At 40.7% G+C, this 19767-nt stretch overlaps 1 protein-coding gene across 3 annotated transcripts in view; it reads left to right on the top strand.

Annotated features, from left to right (window-relative positions):
* LOC106879216 (band 7 protein AGAP004871) overlaps nt 1-19767 on the top strand; it is a 61386-nt gene that overhangs the window by 29778 nt on the left and 11841 nt on the right. The window contains exon 2 of one of the 3 annotated variants that reach the window (XM_089339583.1): nt 17467-17526. The exons of the other annotated variants lie outside the window; for them this stretch is intronic. Coding sequence (XP_089195709.1) covers nt 17467-17526 — 60 coding nt within the window. The remainder of the gene's footprint in view (nt 1-17466; nt 17527-19767) is intronic. 3 annotated transcript variants of the gene reach the window in all.

The following is a 19767-nucleotide window of genomic DNA, read 5'->3' as shown; positions in this document are numbered from 1 at the left end:
TATATATATATATATATATACATACATATATACGACGGGCTTCGTTCAGTTTCCGTCTACCAAATCCACTCACAAGACTTTGGTCAGCCCCATGTGATTGAGAAGCAAGCTTCTTACCACAGCCACGCTGTTTAAGTCTGATATTTGTTCTCTTTTGTTGAACCGCTGTGTTCGTCCACTCTGTCTATAGTTGTTGCTTAGTGGTGACTCCACGGGCGGTGAACGAGATGATGTCGGTCACAGTTCGACGCAAGGCGGTAGAGTGTGATTTGAAGGAGACTTAGCTGTTATTTCTTACAGGTGGAGAGCGACTCTGTAGAATATGTCCCGTTAGTTCATCCCCTCTGCCCACCTGTGTATGATTGTCGGTTAATGGTCACTCTAGCGGAAACGAGTGAAGCGATGTCGGTCGCAGTAAATTTGTTGTTCCTCCATATTTTATATTTATCTCAGCAGCACCGTATTTGCGACTAATGTGGTTAGATTGTGTGCGTATGTTGTTCGGACTGAGGTTGGGCGATGATGGTGGGGAAGTAAGAGTTTTGTTTCTTGTGTTATGTACCTTCAGCAATCGCTACACTTATGGATTTTCATCGATTGATTGATTGATCGATCGAGCTGAGTGCAAAGGATAGTGTTAATATGGTGTTGTAGATGTGTTCGGACTGTGGTAGGCGAAAGTGTTGTTAGGCTGGTATTGTAGACGTTTGGACCATTGTGAGAGAGATGGTGTTGTTAGGTATACGTTGTAGATGACTAAAGCGTGTGAGAGAGTTGTTAGGATAAATTGTGTTGTTGACGTATCTGGGCCATAGTTGTTAGGGTGGTGTTGGAGTGTTGGTGTATCTGAGTGGGAGCGATAGTGTTGTTAGGAGTGATATTGTTGTGTTTTGGGGGTCTCGTAGGTGTCTCTGGACTGTACGAGAGAGAGAGAGAGAGAGAGAGAGAGTGGAAGTGCGTGTGTTGTTAGGCTGGTGTTGTAGATGTTTGTACTGTATGAAGAGTTAGTGTTTGTTGCTAGGCTTGTGTTGTTGTTAACGCGCCTGGACTGTTTGGAGTGTTAGTGTTGTTAGGACGGCATTGTGCTTGATGTGTCTGGAATGAGTGAGAGGGAGAGAGTTAAGGTGGATTTAGCAGTAGTAATGTGACTGAGTATGAACTATGGGGAAAGATAAGTCTTGTTAGCGTGATATAGATATCTGGTCCGTGACTGTGGAGAGAGAGAGAGAGAATGTGTTGTTAGGGTGGCGGTGTTCGCCAGTAGCATGCACTGGGATTGATACAGGATATGCGATAGTGTTGTTGTTATCGGGAGAAAGCTAAAATCTGACAAATGTGTACATTTGATATAAATATCTTTTACTGAATGAATGAACGACAGAAATAAAGAGAAATAATTTACGTTGAAGAATGGCGGCGGGGGGAGCGGTGTGGTTGGGGGAGAAAGCTCTCGATTGCATGGATTGTCAATTTAGGTAGTTTATTTTTTTTTTCTATTTTGTTTTCTCTTGAATATTTTTAATTGATATTGATTGTTAAATTAACTTGGTTAGCATCTATTGTTATTTCTTTCTCTTTCTCATCTTTCGCGTCCCCCCCCCCACTCTCTCTCTCTCTCGTCTAACGATATCTTATATCGGAGAGATTGTATCCGATTTTATTACATGCACTAACTATAACACATGCATGCTCTTCTGTACACACATACACACGCACCAGTGTACATACATGCACGCCCTCTTCTGTACACATGCACGCGCACACATTTCAGCGCTCACGCACTTATGTACGTGCGCGCGCACATACACGCACACACTTACATACACACAGACACATGCTCTAACTTCACACAAACGTGCACAAACGCTCTAACTTCATACATGCATGCATGCATTTCAACACACATATGCACGCACTTCTACATACATGCACACACACTTTTGGTTATGTGCTTACTAACGTGAACAGCCGAATGACTCCAGACTTTTGTGTTTCTTAATTGACAATGTACTAAATAGCGCATATTAAGATATGTGCATCTAAGCAATAACAAAGCGAAGAATCTTTGTATGTAACTCTCGGATTACCCTCTTTTATTCACCTGCTTCACTTCGTGTAGTTTACCATTTACTCCATTACTCTCATGCAAAAAATATACGTGCTAAATCCTCTCTAACGAAAACCCCGACTCTCACCTGTTACTAAGCAAAATAACAATGCTCTCGGTCTATCGAGAGTCGGGATACCGTTACGCGGGAGAACTGGAGACAAAGGGTACCGTTTGAATGAATGCTGAAACACTGAGGCTTTTTGTTTGCAAAGAATTGTAAACGTGCCAAGACTTGTCAAGAAGCCTGGACGTGCTTTTCGCAGCGGACCGCAGGCAAGTAGCACCGTCTGTTATGAACGGTAAAGCTTTTGTTTACAATCGATGAACGCACCTGAAAACAAGGGGCAATACAATATCTCTCTCTCTCTCTCTCTCTCTCTCTCTCTCTCTCTCGCACTCTCTCACACACACACACACACACATACACACACACACACACACACACACACACACACACACACACACACACACACACACACACACACACACACACAGAAAACAGCTTCAGTTTCTACCACTTCCACTCACAAGCTATTGGTGCCTTGAGGCTTTTCAAAACCTGATTTTACCTTATTGCTTTCCTGGTACTTAAATAGGTTTTAGCATCTTAATCATGGCGTACCTTGGAATGCAGTGGTAACAACCAGAGTATCCTGCAGTGATTTCTGGCATATGTCATGTTTACGTTTTGCTTTCTGTGTCCTTGAATGGATTTTGGTGACCCACTTATGGAAATGTGTTGAAATAAATTCACAAAAGTCTCTGGGTGTGGCGTTTATTAGATTGCCTGTTATTACAGCTGTTGGTATTGCTAATTACTTCCTATTGTATTTTACTGTTTGTCTTTTCACTTAGATGCAAAGGTTTGTCAGTTTACCCTTTGCACTATTTCTTTTCTTCCTTTTCCTCCAATAATGATAATAATTCTTTCTGTTATAAGCACAAGGCCTAAAATTTAGGAGAGGGGAGTTGTCGATTACGTCCCAGTCTCCGTATTCAGCTGGTACTTATTCTATCAACCCTGAAAGGGATAAAAGGCACAGTTGACCCCGATGGCATTTGAACTCAGAACATAAGGCCAGATGAAATGCTAAGCATTCCATACCCCCCCTCCCCGGTGTGCTAACGATTCTACCAGTTCACCACCCTCTCCAATAATAATAATTATTATTTCTTTATTGCCCACAGGGGGCTAAACATAGAGGGGACAAACAAGGACAGTCCAACGGATTAAGTCGATTACATCGACCCAGTGCATAACTGGTACTTATTTAATCAACCCCGAAAGGATCAAAGGCAAAGTCGACCTGGGCGGAATTTGAACTCAGAACGTAATGGCAGACGAAATACCGCTAAGCATTTCGCCCGGCGTGCTAACGATTCCGCCAGCTCGAATAATGCCCCCTTTCTACTAAAGGCTGAAAACCTGAAATTTTGAGGTGGTGAGGGGAAGTGGGGATAGTCGATTAAATCTTCCACCCCCCCCCCCACCCACCGCCAGTGCATGACCGGTACTTATTTCATCGACTCCTGAAAGGACGAAAGGCAAAGTCAAACCACAGCAGAATTTTAACCTAACGTTCTGACATTCCGGGTTCACATTTCACTGAAGTCGGCTTTACTTTTTGTCCTATTTCGGAGTTGATAAAAAAAAGTACCTGTCAAATGTGATGGAGGTAGGTGGCAATGTAACCAAGTGGTCCACCTTTTTCTCCCTCATAACTGACAGAGCGCTGGTTTCAAAGAATGGCAAGCCGACAGGATTCTTAGCATGCTGGACAAAAATGCTCTGCAGCATTTCGTCTGTCTTTATACATTCTGAGTTCAAAATCTGCCAAGGTCTACCTTGTGTTTTTCATCCTTAGTACCAGTTGAATACTGAGGTTAATGTAATTGACTACCCACCCTTAAAGGCACCCCCACCCTTAAAGGCACCCCCACCCTTAAAGGTAAAAAAACTAAAAAAAGATTTCAGGCGTTGTGTCTGTTGTAGAAAGAATTTAGTTTTCTTTTTCTTTCATTTTTGCTTTGGAGATCTGCCTGTCCAGAAAGTAGCAGTAGTAAATCAGATTGGTGGGACCCGTGTGTGGTGGAGGGTTTGCATGAGTTGGAACAGGTGTGAAGGAGAAGACAGTAGGAACTATAGAAATGTCGGATTAAAAAACACAAAAGGACAGATGTTAGGATCGTTTTTCTTTTTTTTTTTTTTTTCAATTCTTAAGTAACCTGGAAGTTTTAAAAAAGATAAGTGGAATCCACAAGCGGAAGGCAGTGGTGTTGGCGATAGTAGTTAGGGTTATCACGGCTGCTGCTACTGGTGGTGTTGGTAGTAAAGGTAGTGGTAATTATGGTGTTTGTTGCAGTGGTGGTGGTGTTAGTGGTAAAGGTGGGCATCAAAACTATTGGTGGTCAGTGTCGTCGTCGTCGTCGTCGTAGTAGTAGTGGTGGTGGTGGTGGTGGTAGTAGTTGTGATGGTGGTGACATCTATGAAACTTGTGATGAGTTGTTAAACTTCTTGGCTTACTTTTCTCTTCTTTGCTTTTCCCTGTTTCAGTCGTTTGATTGTGGCCATGCTGGAGCACCACCTTGAAGCCTTTTTTTTAAAGCCTAGTACTTATTCTATCGGTCTCTTTAGCCAAACTGCTAAGTTATGGGGGTGTAAATACACCAACACAGATTGTCAAGCGGTGATGGGGGTCAAATGTGTATACACACACACACACGTGACAGACTTCTTTTAGTTTCCCCCTACCAAATCCACTCACAAGGCTTTGGTCGGTCCGAGGCTATGCTATAGTAGAAGATACTTGTCCAAGATGCTATGCAGTGGGACTGAACCCGGAACCATGTGGTTGGGAAGCAAGCTTCATACCACACAGCCACACCTATGCCTGGTTGTTAGTTACTTTTTTTTCTTCTTTTTTCTTTTCTGATTGAGGTTAAAATAAAAATTGATAGATGAGTCATCATCTTGTATGAAATCAGATATAGGTGTGTGTGTGGAAGGGGTATGTACGTGTGTGTGGAGGGGGTATGTGTGTGTACATGTGTGTGTGGAGGGGGTACGTGTGTGTGACGTACACATTTCAATGCATGTGATATTTGTGTGTGTGTCTGTGTGTGATATGTATGTATGTTTGTATGACCATGTGTGAAGGTGTGTGTGTGTGTGTGGCCATTGTTGTAAGTATGGGGGCTGAATATATGTGTATGTATGTACATAATGGAGTTTAATATGTGCACTATGTATATGCCATCTGTATAGGTGTGTGTGTGTGTGTACGTGCAGAAACGAAAAGGTAAGGAGATAACCAAGGAAAAAGAATCAAAGGAACCATTGTGACATTTTCAGAATTTCTTTTTTCATAGAAAACCTGTTTTAAGAAACCCTGCTCTATACACATACACACACACACATTTATGTATACACAGATTACACAATGTATGTATATATATATGTGGACATATGAATGCATGTATACCACATATATGCATCATCATCATCGTTTAACGTCCGCTTTCCATGGGTTGGACAATTTGACTGAGGACTGGTGAAACCGGATGGCAACACCAGGCTCCAATCTGATTTGGCAGAGTTTCTACAGCTGGATGCCCTTCCTAACGCCAACCACTCAGGGAGTGTAGTGGGTGCTTTTACGTGTCACCCGCACGAAGGCCAGCCAGGCGGTACTGGCAACGGCAGTCTTGGCTGTGTGCTAAGAAGCTTGCTTCTCAACCACATGGTTCCAGGTTCAGTACCACTGCAGTTACCTTGGGCAAGTGTCTTCTACTATAGCCGTTCAGGCCGGCCGAAGCCTTATTAGTGAGTATGGTAGATGGAAACTGAAAGAAGCCTGTGGAATGTGTTTGTAAGTATGGGTGCAGGATATGTGTTTATGTGGGTGTATGAATGTGTGGGGGATATGTACGTACATAATGGTATTTAATATATGTATAGGTGTGTACCTGCAGAAACCAAAAGGTAAATAGATAGATATCAAAGGAGCCATTGTGACAAAGGCAATGAATAGAGGACGCACTCTGTTACCATGGCAAAATGAAAACCAAAAGACATATCAATGGCAAACAGGTCACTTCACCAAAACAAAGAGTATAGAATTCCGAAGTGATGGTCTTTTTATACAAACCTGGTGAGGTGGGGTGAATGCTATTGTTTTTTATTCTCCTTTTTTTTATATCTTTTTTCTCTTATTTGTCAGTCATTTGACTGCAGCCATGCTGGAGCACTGCCTGCAGTTGAACAAATTGACCCCAGGGCCTATTCTTTGTAAACTTAGTACTTATTCTATCGGTCTGTTTTGCCGAACCACTTAGTTACAGAGATGTCAACACACCAGCATTGGTTGCCAAATTATGGTGGGAGAACAAACACACACACACACACACACACACACACACACACACACACATGGACGTACATATCCCACACACATTCATACACCCACATAAACATATATCCTGCACCCATACTTACACATTCCACAGGCTTCTTTCAGTTTCCGTCTACCAAATCCACCCACAAGGCTTTGGTTGTCCTGAAGCTATAGAAGACACTTGCCCAAAATGTCACACAGTGGGACTGAACCCAGAACCATGTGGTGGGAAAGCAAACTTCTTACCTCACAGCTTACCTCATCCTTTGGAGCCATTGGATCCTCTGGGACTGTTCAAGACATATCAGCATGTAACAAGTACTTTAAACGACAAGAATGGTGACAGCTGCTACTTAATTGTGTTCTTAAAAATGATTTATCACACGTACACACGCACGCATACACATGCACATACACAATGTGTAGGTGTGAATGTTTCAGGCATGGCAGTGGCTATCTCACTAAAAGTGTCAAAACACAAGAATAAATAACTTTGTTTTGTACTCAAGTGAACTCTGCCATTTCCACTTCTTCAATCAATAAAGCAGAAATAGAAGTCAAATACTGAAGGTGTCAATATAATCCCCTACCCCGTCCCACCACCCTCGATCACCTCCAAATATAGGTCATCATACCTGTTAACGAGACTTATGTCAGACATCATTTATACATTATTAGTATTACCTTTGCCTTGGCGGAGATATTGTTTGTAGTTGTGTTTGTTTGTTTGTCTGTGGACAAAATATCTCAATAACTGCTACATGGATTTGAATGAAACTTTCGGGGATGTTTGGCCTCGTGACTGGCACAAGCTGATTAGATTTTGGGAGCGATCCTGTACCAGACAAGGATTCTGGATTTATTTTTCCTGCTTTTTTACTTAATTTTTTTAGAGCAGTCGGGTTCATTTTTAGTATTCCCGTTTGTGAGAGCAGTCGAGTTTATTTCAGATATTCTCATTTTAAAAATCATCTCTGGCTAATCATTAAAAAAATATATATATATATATATATATATATATATATATATATATATAAATAAACAATGAATGAAATAGAAGGATTCAATTGACAATCCAATAATTTATTTATATTATAACATAATATACTTTTATATATATATATGTGTGTGTGTGTGTGTGTGTGTGTGTGTGTGTTAAATTCCATCAGATGAAAGAAAATACAAAAAAAAAGAAAATATAGGTCTTGGCTGATGTCTAGGCGAAGGCCCCTCATTGCAGAATAAAAAAGGGGTCTAGTTTGGATGACCTTGTGACACACTTCACAACATTTTAGAAATATTTGAGGTTTTTTTCTCTTTTTTTGATCTATTTTTCACACTTTTAATGACTCATTTTGTTTTAAGTATACCGTGGAGTTCGTTAGACACCAGTTCACACACACACACACACACACACACACACACACACTGTCTCTCTCACGCTCTCCTCTTTCACACTCTCATGCTGTCTCGCTCTCTCTCTGGCTCTCTCATTCACTTTCTCTCCCAATTCCTTTCTCTCTCTCACACACTCACGCTCTCTCTCTCTCTCTCTCCATTCTCACTCTCTCCCTGACTTGCTCGCTCCTTTTTCTCTACCACTTCCTCTCCCTTTGTTCTGTCTCCCCCCCCCTCTCTCTCTCTGTCTCTCTCTCCAGCATGCATCCATTGTATGTGTGTGCTTATGTATGTGTGTGCTTATGTATGTGTGTGCTTGTGTATGTGTATGCTTGTGGATGTGTGTGCTTGTGGATGTGTGTGCTTGTGGATGTGTGTGCTTGTGGATGTGTGTGCTTGTGGATGTGTGTGCTTGTGGATGTGTGTGCTTGTGGATGTGTGTGCTTGTGGATGTGTGTGCTTGTGGATGTGTGTGCTTGTGGATGTGTGTGCTTGTGGATGTGTGTGCTTGTGCATGTGTGCGCGTATGTGCATGGGGCTGGGGGTATTTGTCAGTTTGTGGCCGCCTTCTTGGGTCCCTGCCTTCTTTTTTGTTTTAGATTGCAGAAATATGGAATGAGGGATGTCTGGCTGCTATTTCTAACAGGTCGAGTAACCGTTTTGAGACCCCTGCCTTGGCTTGTTTTTGCTCATTGTAAATTATTTTGGTCAGAAAAACTGCAATTAACATTAATAATGTCTAGTTAGTTAATTACACTCAATTATGAATGTATGAAGCAAAATAGCACAGATTTGATTAAAAGGAGCGAATAATTGTTTAGTTTCAGAGAGATGGGGGGGGGGGGAAGAGACACAGCACGAAAGAGGGAGGAGGAGAAACAGTATGAGAGGAATGAGAGAGGGGGGGAAAAGAGAGAACATGAGAGAGGGGAGTCAGAGGAGGAGATAGTGTGTGAGTGAAGGGGAGAGAGTGGAGTGGGGAAAGCTTTTGGTGAAAAACAAACAACAGCGGGTCAGTGTTGTTGGGATTCAAACATTCCTGTTTTTGTCAGAAACCATATTTCTTGATTCAAGAGCAATTAAATGTAATAATCTATAAAAGTGGCCATTGGAATGAATTTGGAAAAATAAGCTAAAGTGTGATCTACTGGATGTTGCAAGCCATCATCAGCATCATCCTTTATCGTCCCTTTCTTCTGTTTTTCTATGCTGGCATGGGTCGGACAGTAAGACAGGCACTGGTGAACCAGATGACTGCTCCAGACCCCTGTGTCTGCTCTGGCATGGTTTTTTTGGCCAAAGGCCCTTCCTAATGCCAACCATTTTACAGAGTGTTCTAAGTGCTTTTTTTTATGTAGCACTGGTGAGGTTACCAGGTAACTCATAAGACAAGGCCTCACCTCACTCGATGGTGGTGTAGTATTGAGGGAGGTAGCTTCGTGCCTGGTGACAAGGAGTTAAAAAGTGTGATAGAGGGGTAGAGGTAAGTGTCTTGTTGAAGAGGTGATCATCATCACCATAGTAATCATTGTTGTCATTGTTGTTGCCATTGTCATCGACATCACCTTCATCCTTTCGAGGTCGATGAAATAAATACCAGCTACATGCTGGGGTTGATCAGGCCTTGTGCCTACAGTAGAAAGGGTTATTATTATTAAAGATGGCAAGCAGGCAGAGTTGTTAGCGCATCGGACAAAATGCCGCTCAGCGTTTTGTCTGTCTTTACATTCTGAGTTCACATTTCACCGAAGTCAACTCTGCCTTTTGTCCTTTTGAGGTTGATAAAACAAGTACCAGTTGAACACTGGGGTTGGCATAATTAACTTCCTCCTCCCCTTAAAATTGCTGGCATTGTGCTGAAATTTGAAAATATTATTAGTAGCAGTATTAGTATTATTTTCATTGTTAGTGACATAACAAAAGCAAAATGGTAGAATGCCTTGTAGTGGTTTAGCCCGAAGTCAGAACTAATCTCTCTTTCTCTCTCTCTCTCTCTCTCTCTCTCTCTCTCACGCACACATGTTGCACACACACACACACAAACAGACACATCACCACCACCACCACCATCTTAAATTGAAATAGCCTGAAAGAGCTAATTCTAGCAAGTAAACAGTGGTGGACTTGTCCAAACTTCTACATTACTCTGTGTGTGTGTCTGTGTGTAAGTACATGTGATGCATACACACACACACACACACACACACACACACACACACACACACACACACTATACATGTACACGAAGTTTGTGCTAAAATAACACTGCCCCCCACCCCACCCGTCACTACTCCAACCCACCAACCTGAGTTACCAAAAATATAATATAATCAACAATGGTTATATCATGTTAAGCCATACCTACATCCACCCTTATCCCACCCCTATCTCGGGCCCTACCCCACTAACTAACCATTATTTATAGTCTTCGTTGTTGTTGATGATAGTGGCGGTAGTGTTGGTTATGGTAGTGGTCATTGGTCATGGTGGTGATTATGGTGGTGGTGGTGGTGGTGGTAGTAGTGTTACTTAATAAATATGTTGTTCTATCTTGTTATGATTTGTTTTTAATTTAAACAAAAAACAAGATAACAACAACAACAACAAGCGGCATTTGAAGAATTGATTAAATTGTTAAAAATAACATAGAATATATATAAAAGAATAAAAAAATGAAAGAAAGAAGGAAAGAATAAGAAGAAACAAAACCCTTACAATGGAAGGTTTTGTGGAGACCCAGAATGTCTGGAGACAGAGTTCTTCTCTGTGCAATTCTTTAGACACAAAATAATAATAATAATAATAATGATGATGATGATGATGATAGCAACAGCAGCAGAGTAGGCTGATGCTGCTTAAACTGTATGACCTCAGTTGGTGGTGATAGCAATGGATGGTATCACCATCGTAGTCTCCGGCACCACCACCACCACCACCACTGTCACCACTCTGACACCACTATCACAGCACCACCCTTACTGGCTCTATAAATCTGTTTATTTTAGAATGTTTATGTAATAAATGAATGTAAATTAGCTGTTATCAGTATGGGAAGGAGGAGAATGCCAGTAACTCTATCAGCAATAAACACGAGTATCATTGTCCTCGTCCTCATTCTGACAACTGCTTTTCCATGCCGGCATGGGTTGGACTGATTCGATTCTTCCCAACAAACACTGCATCTGCTGTTCCTTCTGTCATCTCTCGTGTGAGGTTCATTGCCCTAAAATCACTCCCTTGAAACTTCTCTCTCTCTCTCTCCTTGTTTTCCTCTTCCACTTCTGATCTCTCAGTACTTCTCTACCCATCCGTTATGATCTTCAAAACGCATTATCTTTGTACCAATGCAGTGATCTCCCTCTTGCACACTACATCTTGCTTCCTTTTACACCCAGGTGCCAATGCCACTGTCCAGTTTAACCTTGCTGTTTCCATTTTGGCACATAGTCTAACCCCAATCCAAGCAGTACTATCTTCAGGCAGGGGCACACTGCACAGTTTCTCAGGGGCCTCCCGGGTTTAGGGGCCTAATTGTGATTCTAAGTATTTTGCAACTTGCTGTTAATAAATTCTATAAGGCCCAGTGCACCTATTTGCCTTAGGGCCCATTTCTGATCTATGTATACTGTGGTTTGCTGTCAATAGATAAATACTTTAGGGCCTAGTTTGCTGATGTGCCTTGAGGCCCATTTCTAATCTACATAAATACTGTGGCTCTCAGTCAAATTTTATAGGATCTAGTGCACTAATTTGCCCTGGGGTCCAATTCTGATATATATATATATATATATATATATACATACACATACACAGCCTAATCTCTCTGAAATTAAACCCTAATGCTTCCTTTTTTACAAAGAAAGGATTGATTGGATAACTTACCTCAAAATACATTGAAACCCAAAATATAGGTGATAATGCTTCTGCTGCTGATGGTAGCAATGATGATGATGGTAGTAGTGGTTGTGGTGGTTGTGATGCTGGTGATGTTTATATCTGGAGCCTGCAGCTGTTAAATGGAACTCTGTCAGTTTCTGGTGTGGGGGTGGGGGTGTCTGAAAGCTGGGGTGAGGAATGGTGTTTGGAATCAAGCAGTGTTGTTTCTTGGGTCCTACCTCCCTACCTCCCTCCTTCTTGTTTCCTTTATCTCTCTCTCTCTCTCTCTCTCTCTCTCTCTCTCACTTTTCACTCCAATTTTTTTCTTACTCTTACTTTTGCTCTCTCTCTCTTTTTCTTACTCCATCTCTCACAACCTCTCCCTCCCTCCCTCCCTCTTTCTCTTGCTCTTTCTCTCTCTCACAACCTCTCCCTCTTTCTCTCTCATTCTCTTTTTTCTATGTCTCTCCATCTCTCTCCTATCTTTTCTTTTGTTCTTTCCTTTCTACTCTCCTTCCCTCTCTCGCTCTCTCTCCTCACTCTCTCTCTCCTTCTCTCTCTCGCTCTCTCTCTCCTCTCTTGCTCTCCCTCCCTGTCTCACACTCTCTCCCTCCTTCCTCATGCTCTCTCACTCTCCTCTCTCTTACTCTCCTTCTCTTTCTCTTGCTCTCCCTCACTTCCACTCTTTCTTTCTCTTTCCTTTGTGCTCCTCTCTCTCTCTCTCTCTCTCTCTCTTTCCCTCCCCTCCCCCTTCTATTCTTCTTTTAGGCAGCATCTGACCTATTGACCTTGATTTAAGATCGATGGTTGTTACAACAGGGTGCAGTCAGCTTCCAGAAGTGAAATTCTAGAACCACCACTTTGTTTGGTGCTGCACTTAACTTGGGCATGTGTATCATTGCACATGCATACCTGCACCCCCACCACACCCCCACCACACACACACATACACATACACACACATGCCCACCTGCCCACTGCACATGCATGCGTACACATATACAGGTCGAATACAGATTTTCCCTGTGTACACATGGGCATGCATAAAACTGCACACACACACACATGTATGTGCATGCGCAAATAGTCATATGTAAGAATGCCAACATGCATGTGCATATATAACCATTCTCTCAGATGCATAAACATGTATGCATACACACACACACACACACACACACACACACACACACACACACACACATTGAAAGAATATTATACCTCTCCCCTCCTCAATAGTAGTAGTAGTAGTAGTAATAATCATAATAATAATGGTTTGAAATTTTGGCACAGAGCTATCAGTTTTTTGAGGGGCAGGGGACAGTAAGTTGATTACATTGACCCCAGTACTCGACTGGTACTTAGTTTATTGACCCCGAAAGGATAAAAGACAAAGTTGACCTCAGTGGAATTTGAACTCGGAACATAAAGATGGATGAATGCCACAAAGCATTTTGTCTGGCATGCTAACAATTCTGCTATCTCACCACCTAAAAACTTAGCAGTTTGGCAAAAGAGATTGATAGAATAAGTACCAGGATTTTAAAAAAAACAAAAAAGTGAAAAAGAGCACTGAGGTTGCATCATTCAACTAAAATTTCTAGACGGTGCCCCAGTATGACCGCAGCCTAATGACTGAAACAAGATATATAAAGGTGCAGGCATGACTGTGTGGTAAGTAGCTTGCTTCCCAACCACATGGTTCTGGGTTCAGTCCCACTGCATGGTACCTTGAGCAAGTATCTACTTTAGCCTCAGGCCGACCAAAGCCTTGTGAGTGGATTTGGTGGATGGAAACTGAATGAAGCCTGTTATGTGTGTGTGTCTGTCTTTGTGCCCCTATCACTTCTTGACAACCGATGCTGGTGTGTTTACGTCCCCCGTAACTTAGCGGTTTGGCTAAAGAGACTGTTAGAATAAGCACTAGGCTTAGAAAATATGTCCTAGGGTTGATTTGTTCCACTACAACTCTTCATGGTAGTGCTCCAGCATGGCCATAGTGAAGAGACTGAAACAAGTAAAAGAATAAAAGTATATGTGTATATGCATTTGTGTATATATATATGTGTGTATATGTATATATATGTATGTATGTGTATATATATGTATATATATACATATATGTGTGTATATATATGTATGTGTATATATATATATATGTATGTGTATACACACACACACATACATACACACACACACACACACACACACACACACACACACACACACACACACACACATACATGTGGGCATTTAGCTCAATGCTCTGCTACTCTCAGTGATGGTAATGATAACACTTTGTGAAATATAGCACAAAACCATCTTTGTTGTTGTTCTTGTTGGTTGGCTGGGCTGATGGTGGGTGCCTAGTCAAGGCATAGGAAACTATTTTAATTTTTTTATATTTTTAAAGAAATCTATTTATTTATATATTTATTTTGTGAACAGAAGATTCAGTGAATTTCAGAGTCGTTGTTGTTGTTGTTTTTTTGCTAGTCTGGCGAGTGATTTGATCTGAGGCCATGTGTTGAAACTAAAGCAATTACTACATTGTAGACACTTATTAACTATTCAAAAGCAGAGAAAAAAAAACTGTTAACTTCACTTAAACATTTATCGTTTGGTGTCTCAAAATTTTTCGGCACACCATCCGCTTCCTGGTCTTTGACACAGTCTTCCACTGCAACTCATGAAATATTTGCTAAAAATCGCAAATCAGGCCACAGCACCAAAAGAATAATTTACCAAGCATAACTTGTAGTAGAAGCAGGCATGGCTGTGTGGTAAGAAGCTTGCTTCCCAACCACATGGTATTGGGTTCAGTCAGTTACGACGACGAGGGTTCCTGTTGATCCGATCAACGGAACAGCCTGCTTGTGAAATTAATGTGCAAGTGGCTGAGCACTCCACAGACACGTGTACCCTTAACGTAGTTCTCGGGGAGGTTCAGCGTGACACAGAGTGTGACAAGGCTGACCCTTTGAAATACAAGGTACAAGAGAAACAGTAAGAAAGAGCAAGAGAAAGTTGTGGTGAAAGAGTACAGCAGGGCTCACCATCACCCCCTGCCGGAGCCTCGTAGAGTTTTAGGTGTTTTCACTCAATAAATACTCCGAACATCCGGTCTGGGAATCAAACCCATAATCCTACGACCACGAGTCTGCTGCCCTAACCACTGGGCCATTGTGCCTCCAATATATATATATATATATATTGGGTTGTCCGGAAAGTTTGTGCCAATTTTTAAAGAAAAGGAAAAGGTCAATAAATACTTGTCATTACATTTTTAATCAACCAAATATGAACCATTTTGTTGCACAATGCATCTCCATCTCCATGCATACACAAATACACACACACATACATATATGTATGTATATATAACACACATATACATCGTATATATATATATATATATATATATATATTTATATAAATAAGGATAAGCTCGATATTTAAAATATTGATCCTATCAAGTGGTCAGCATGGGAATAAAAAACCATCAAAGGTAATAATTATTTAAAATTATATATATATATATATATATATATATATATATATATGTATATACACACACACACTCACATGCATGTGTGTGCATATGAAATGTATAAGGGCATTTACTTGTATGCGTACTTAATGTCAGCAAATTGACTTATGTTCCTTGCGTGTCCTTATACCATAGGATCTCGTTTGTGTGGGTGCATGCATCATATACATAATACCACTGCCAACAGCATCTGCTGATGTCATTGTAGACTAAAATTGATATTTTTCTATCGGCCAATATAGTTTAATTAATTAGTTCATTATTATCTCTGGAGACTAATGAGATGGGATTAATTTCTGTTTAAGACTTCAACCACCATGGAAAGACAAATAAACTGTATTTTTCCTTTTTTTTTTTTTTGTTATTTACATCTGCCACTTTCTCTTGTTAAGTCTAAACAGTACGGTTTTGATCTCTGAGTGCTGCAACTTCACTGTCCTCTACTTCACTCTACCCCCCCCCTCCACTCAACTCCACTTTCCACTCCAGCTCCACTCTACTTTACTCTGTCCCTCTACTCCACACCCAACTTCCACTCCACACCCAGCCTCCACTCCACACCCAGCCTCCACTCCACACCCAGCCCCCATTCCACACCCAGCTTCCACTCCACACCCAGCTTCCACTCCACACCCAGCCTCCACTCCACACCCAGCCTCCACTCCACACCCAGCCTCCACTCCACACCCAGCCTCCACTCCACACCCAGCCTCCACTCCACACCCAGCCTCCACTCCACACCCAGCTTCCACCCTCCACCCAACTTCCACTCTAGTCTACTTCATCTCTACTTCACCCCCACTACTCCACCATATAATACCCCACTCTAGTCAATCATGACATCTTTTGAGAGCCAGGACCATCACAAAACTTCTGCTACTTCCTTCCTTTTCCTATTCAACCAAAACCTTGTGCTTCTGACATCAGCTTAACCCTTCATCTTTCTGGATCATTCCCTTACTGTCTTTAATCTCATGAGGTCATCTTTGCTTCTCTGTCTCCTCCGATGATCAGCTCAGTCTTTCTTCGATCTGGAAGTCATCTTTATCTTTCTTTCACCAACCAGGGATCATTTGCTAGTTAAATATTTTTTTGCCTCTCTCCTCTTTTTTTGGTTTTTCTCTTTTATATCTTTTGGTAAAAATGGAATTTGTTTCCAAATAAATATAAAATAACAATCTATGTACTCTAACAAAGAAAGCTGCTTATTAATTTGTTAGTATGTTACCCTTACTAAACGAAAGCAATTATTAAAGCCTACACTCTTTAAAATAATTATGGGCAACCTCTGACCTGCAGGAGCAGGAGTTTCTGAATGACACACCCAACAAAAGATTATCTTCACTTATTTTTTTAAGTTGTGCAACTCACTTGATAATGAGCCATGTGTGACTTCTTGTTAAAAGGTTATCCATGCCAGTTCTAGAAAATTCTGAAAAATTCTTAATTTTAATGTTTTTATCAAAATGTGGTTTTTTGGATTATTTAATTATTGAAGATTTCAACTAGTTGAAAACTAATTTTAACCCTTTAGCATTCTGTCAGAAATAATGCTTATTTATTCATTTAATCACATTGTTTTGTATTAATCATGCATTATATTGTAGCTTTGAGATTTCGATGAGGTAACTATTAATTTCTAGAATGACATTGTAGGGTAGGTGTAAGTGGCTGTATTTAGCCACTTTGAACATAAAACAGGTTGAATATTTTGGCCAGATATGGCCAGTTGAAATGCTAAAGGGTTAATTCACTGCTAGATGACTTTTTTTTTATTTTTTATCACTACAAGATAGTGTTCCCTCTGCGTCCTTTTTTCTCTCTCATACATTTCAGGATACTACTTTCTGCAGATATATCAGTAAAAACATTTCACCAAATTATTAAGTGTAATCCAAATTCAGCCAAATTATGTTGATTCCAGAATCCTTTCATACTTGTGAGGTGTTTTTGAAGAAGAAAAGTGGTTTTAATTTACTTACATCAATTGTAAAAAAAACAAAAAAACATTAACTTCTGAGAGAAATAAGCAGCAAAAAGAATGCCCCCTCCCCCACTCGAAATTTACATGAATTAACTTTTTTTAATTATTTAATTGATGCATTTATTAATTTATCATTTCTCCCTTACTGAAATAGAAGCAAGTTTTAATGTTTTGGAGGCGGCACCTTGGGTCTATGCCTCGGGTTCCTCAACAAGTAAGTATTGCTTCAGTCCTACTGATGATGATGATGATGATGATGATGATAATGCAGTAGTGTTGTCTTGCTACCACAGACCATCCACTACTACCATGACCACCACCACCACCACCACCACCACCACCAAGACAGCTCAAACATTTACATAGAAACCTATGGATGCAAGCATGTATACAGATCTGGCACTCCATCAGTTTCGACGATGAGGGTTCCATTTGATCCGATCAACAGAACAGCCTGCTTGTGAATTTAACGTGCAAGTGGCTAAGTGCTCCACAGACATGTGTACCCTTAATGTAGTTCTCAGAGAGATTCAGCATGACACAGTGTGTGACAAGGCTGGTCCTTTGAAATGCAGATACTACTCATTTTTTGCCATCTGGGTGAACTGGAGCAATGTGAAATAAAGTGTCTTGCTCAAGGACACGACTGCACTGCCAGGTATCAAACTCACGACCTTATAGTCACGAGCCAAAAGCCCTAACCACTAAGCCACACGCCTTCACATGTATATAGGAAACATGTATGTACACACATATTGGTGGATGTGAGTGTATACATGCACACTCACTCATACAAGCACAGGAATGTTTGTATACTTATACACACAGGCAGGCACACACACACACACACACAGGCACACACACACAGACACACATGTACACATATATACACACATGTATACATACACATACTGGTGGATGGAAGCATAGATATACACATGTACTGCTGGATGGAAGCATCGACATACACACATGTAGGTGCAACAAGTGCATGCATTCCTACATGCACACATGTAGGAAATGGATCCAGTGATATGGTAGTTAGGTGTTGGATAAAGTTAGAAACTCAGTTTCAATTCCCAGTTGGATCACTTTAATGATTTGTCACTAATGCACTCTGATAGGGCATGACCACCACAACTTCACAATTATCTCCCCCCCCCCTACGACTCTTATGTGGTTGCATGTTGGTGTAAGACTTTATTCTGGCGAATTGGTAGGTACAGTGGTATTTTAGTTGTGTTTGTTACTTCCTGAGTTCAAACCCTACCATTTCAACAGTCTTTACTCTCCAGGGTTATATTAAAATATATATGGGGCACAAACACACACATTGGTAATCAATAAGTCCTTCTGAAATAGTAATCTATGTATCCTACTAAATGTATATATACTGTTGATAGGCCAGTGACTGCAGTGTTTGTCCCGAGATAACATCTCTTATGGTATTATGGGTGTTGTGGGGCTAAAAAATATGAGAGAGGAGCAGCAGGCACATGTGTCTTGCTACAGAGGAGATACATTCAGATGGGCACAAAGCCAGGAATTTAGAAACTGAGGCACAAAGCCAGGAATTTAGAGGGAGCAAATGGTCATTGATATCAATCTCATTACTTGGTGAGCAATGAAAGGCAAAGTTGGCCACAACAGGACTTCAAACATCTTGAATTAAATTAATCATGAATAAGATGTATCTGCTGTCTGTTTTATGGCAGCCTACCATTTTACAGTGAATTCTTCACATAGGATACCCCACAAAACTGTTGGACATGACAAAGGGGTACATTCGAAGGCAGAGTTTTTGGGAATGCTTTTATTAATTTTTTTTTTTTTTTTTGTATTAAAAATTTTTTTTTTTTATCCTTCTGGACTTGGTAAAATAAGCCCTGCTTATTCAGAGCTGACCTGCAGATAAACAAAACAACAATAGTAGTAGTAGTAATAATAATAATAATAATAATAATTAATATTAGTAATAAATCTGGCTTGGGATTAGTCACAGGGAATGGTAGTGGGGGTGGGTACAGAGGATAATGGGTTTTGATATGGTTTTCTATTCCCAATCAGGAGCACTCTCTCTCTCTCTCTCTCTCTCTCTCTCTCTCATGCTGTGTCTTTCACTGTTTGTCTCTCACCCTTTCCATCCTCTCTCTCTCCATCTCCATCCCTATCCCTCACTCTCCCCACCTTCACGTAAATTAATCTAATATAATTAATATCCTTCACTGTAGTTGTTGCTATAGAGACCTGTAACCATGGACACTGTTGTTATGTAGTCCTTACCATAGAAACCAGATTCTCTCAGTTCACCTTTTTGATCTCTCAAGTCACTACATTTGGTGTTGTTGGTGTTTACATTACACACACACACACACACACATATATATATATATATATATATATATATATATATATATATATATATATATATATAATGTATGTATGTATATATAAA

This window comes from Octopus bimaculoides, chromosome 22, assembly GCF_046866305.1.
Source record: "Octopus bimaculoides isolate indiv1 chromosome 22, ASM4686630v1, whole genome shotgun sequence".
Classification (NCBI taxonomy): domain Eukaryota; kingdom Metazoa; phylum Mollusca; class Cephalopoda; order Octopoda; family Octopodidae; genus Octopus; species Octopus bimaculoides.
Note: the sequence above shows the minus strand (reverse complement) of the source record. Positions and strands in the feature narration are given on the sequence as shown.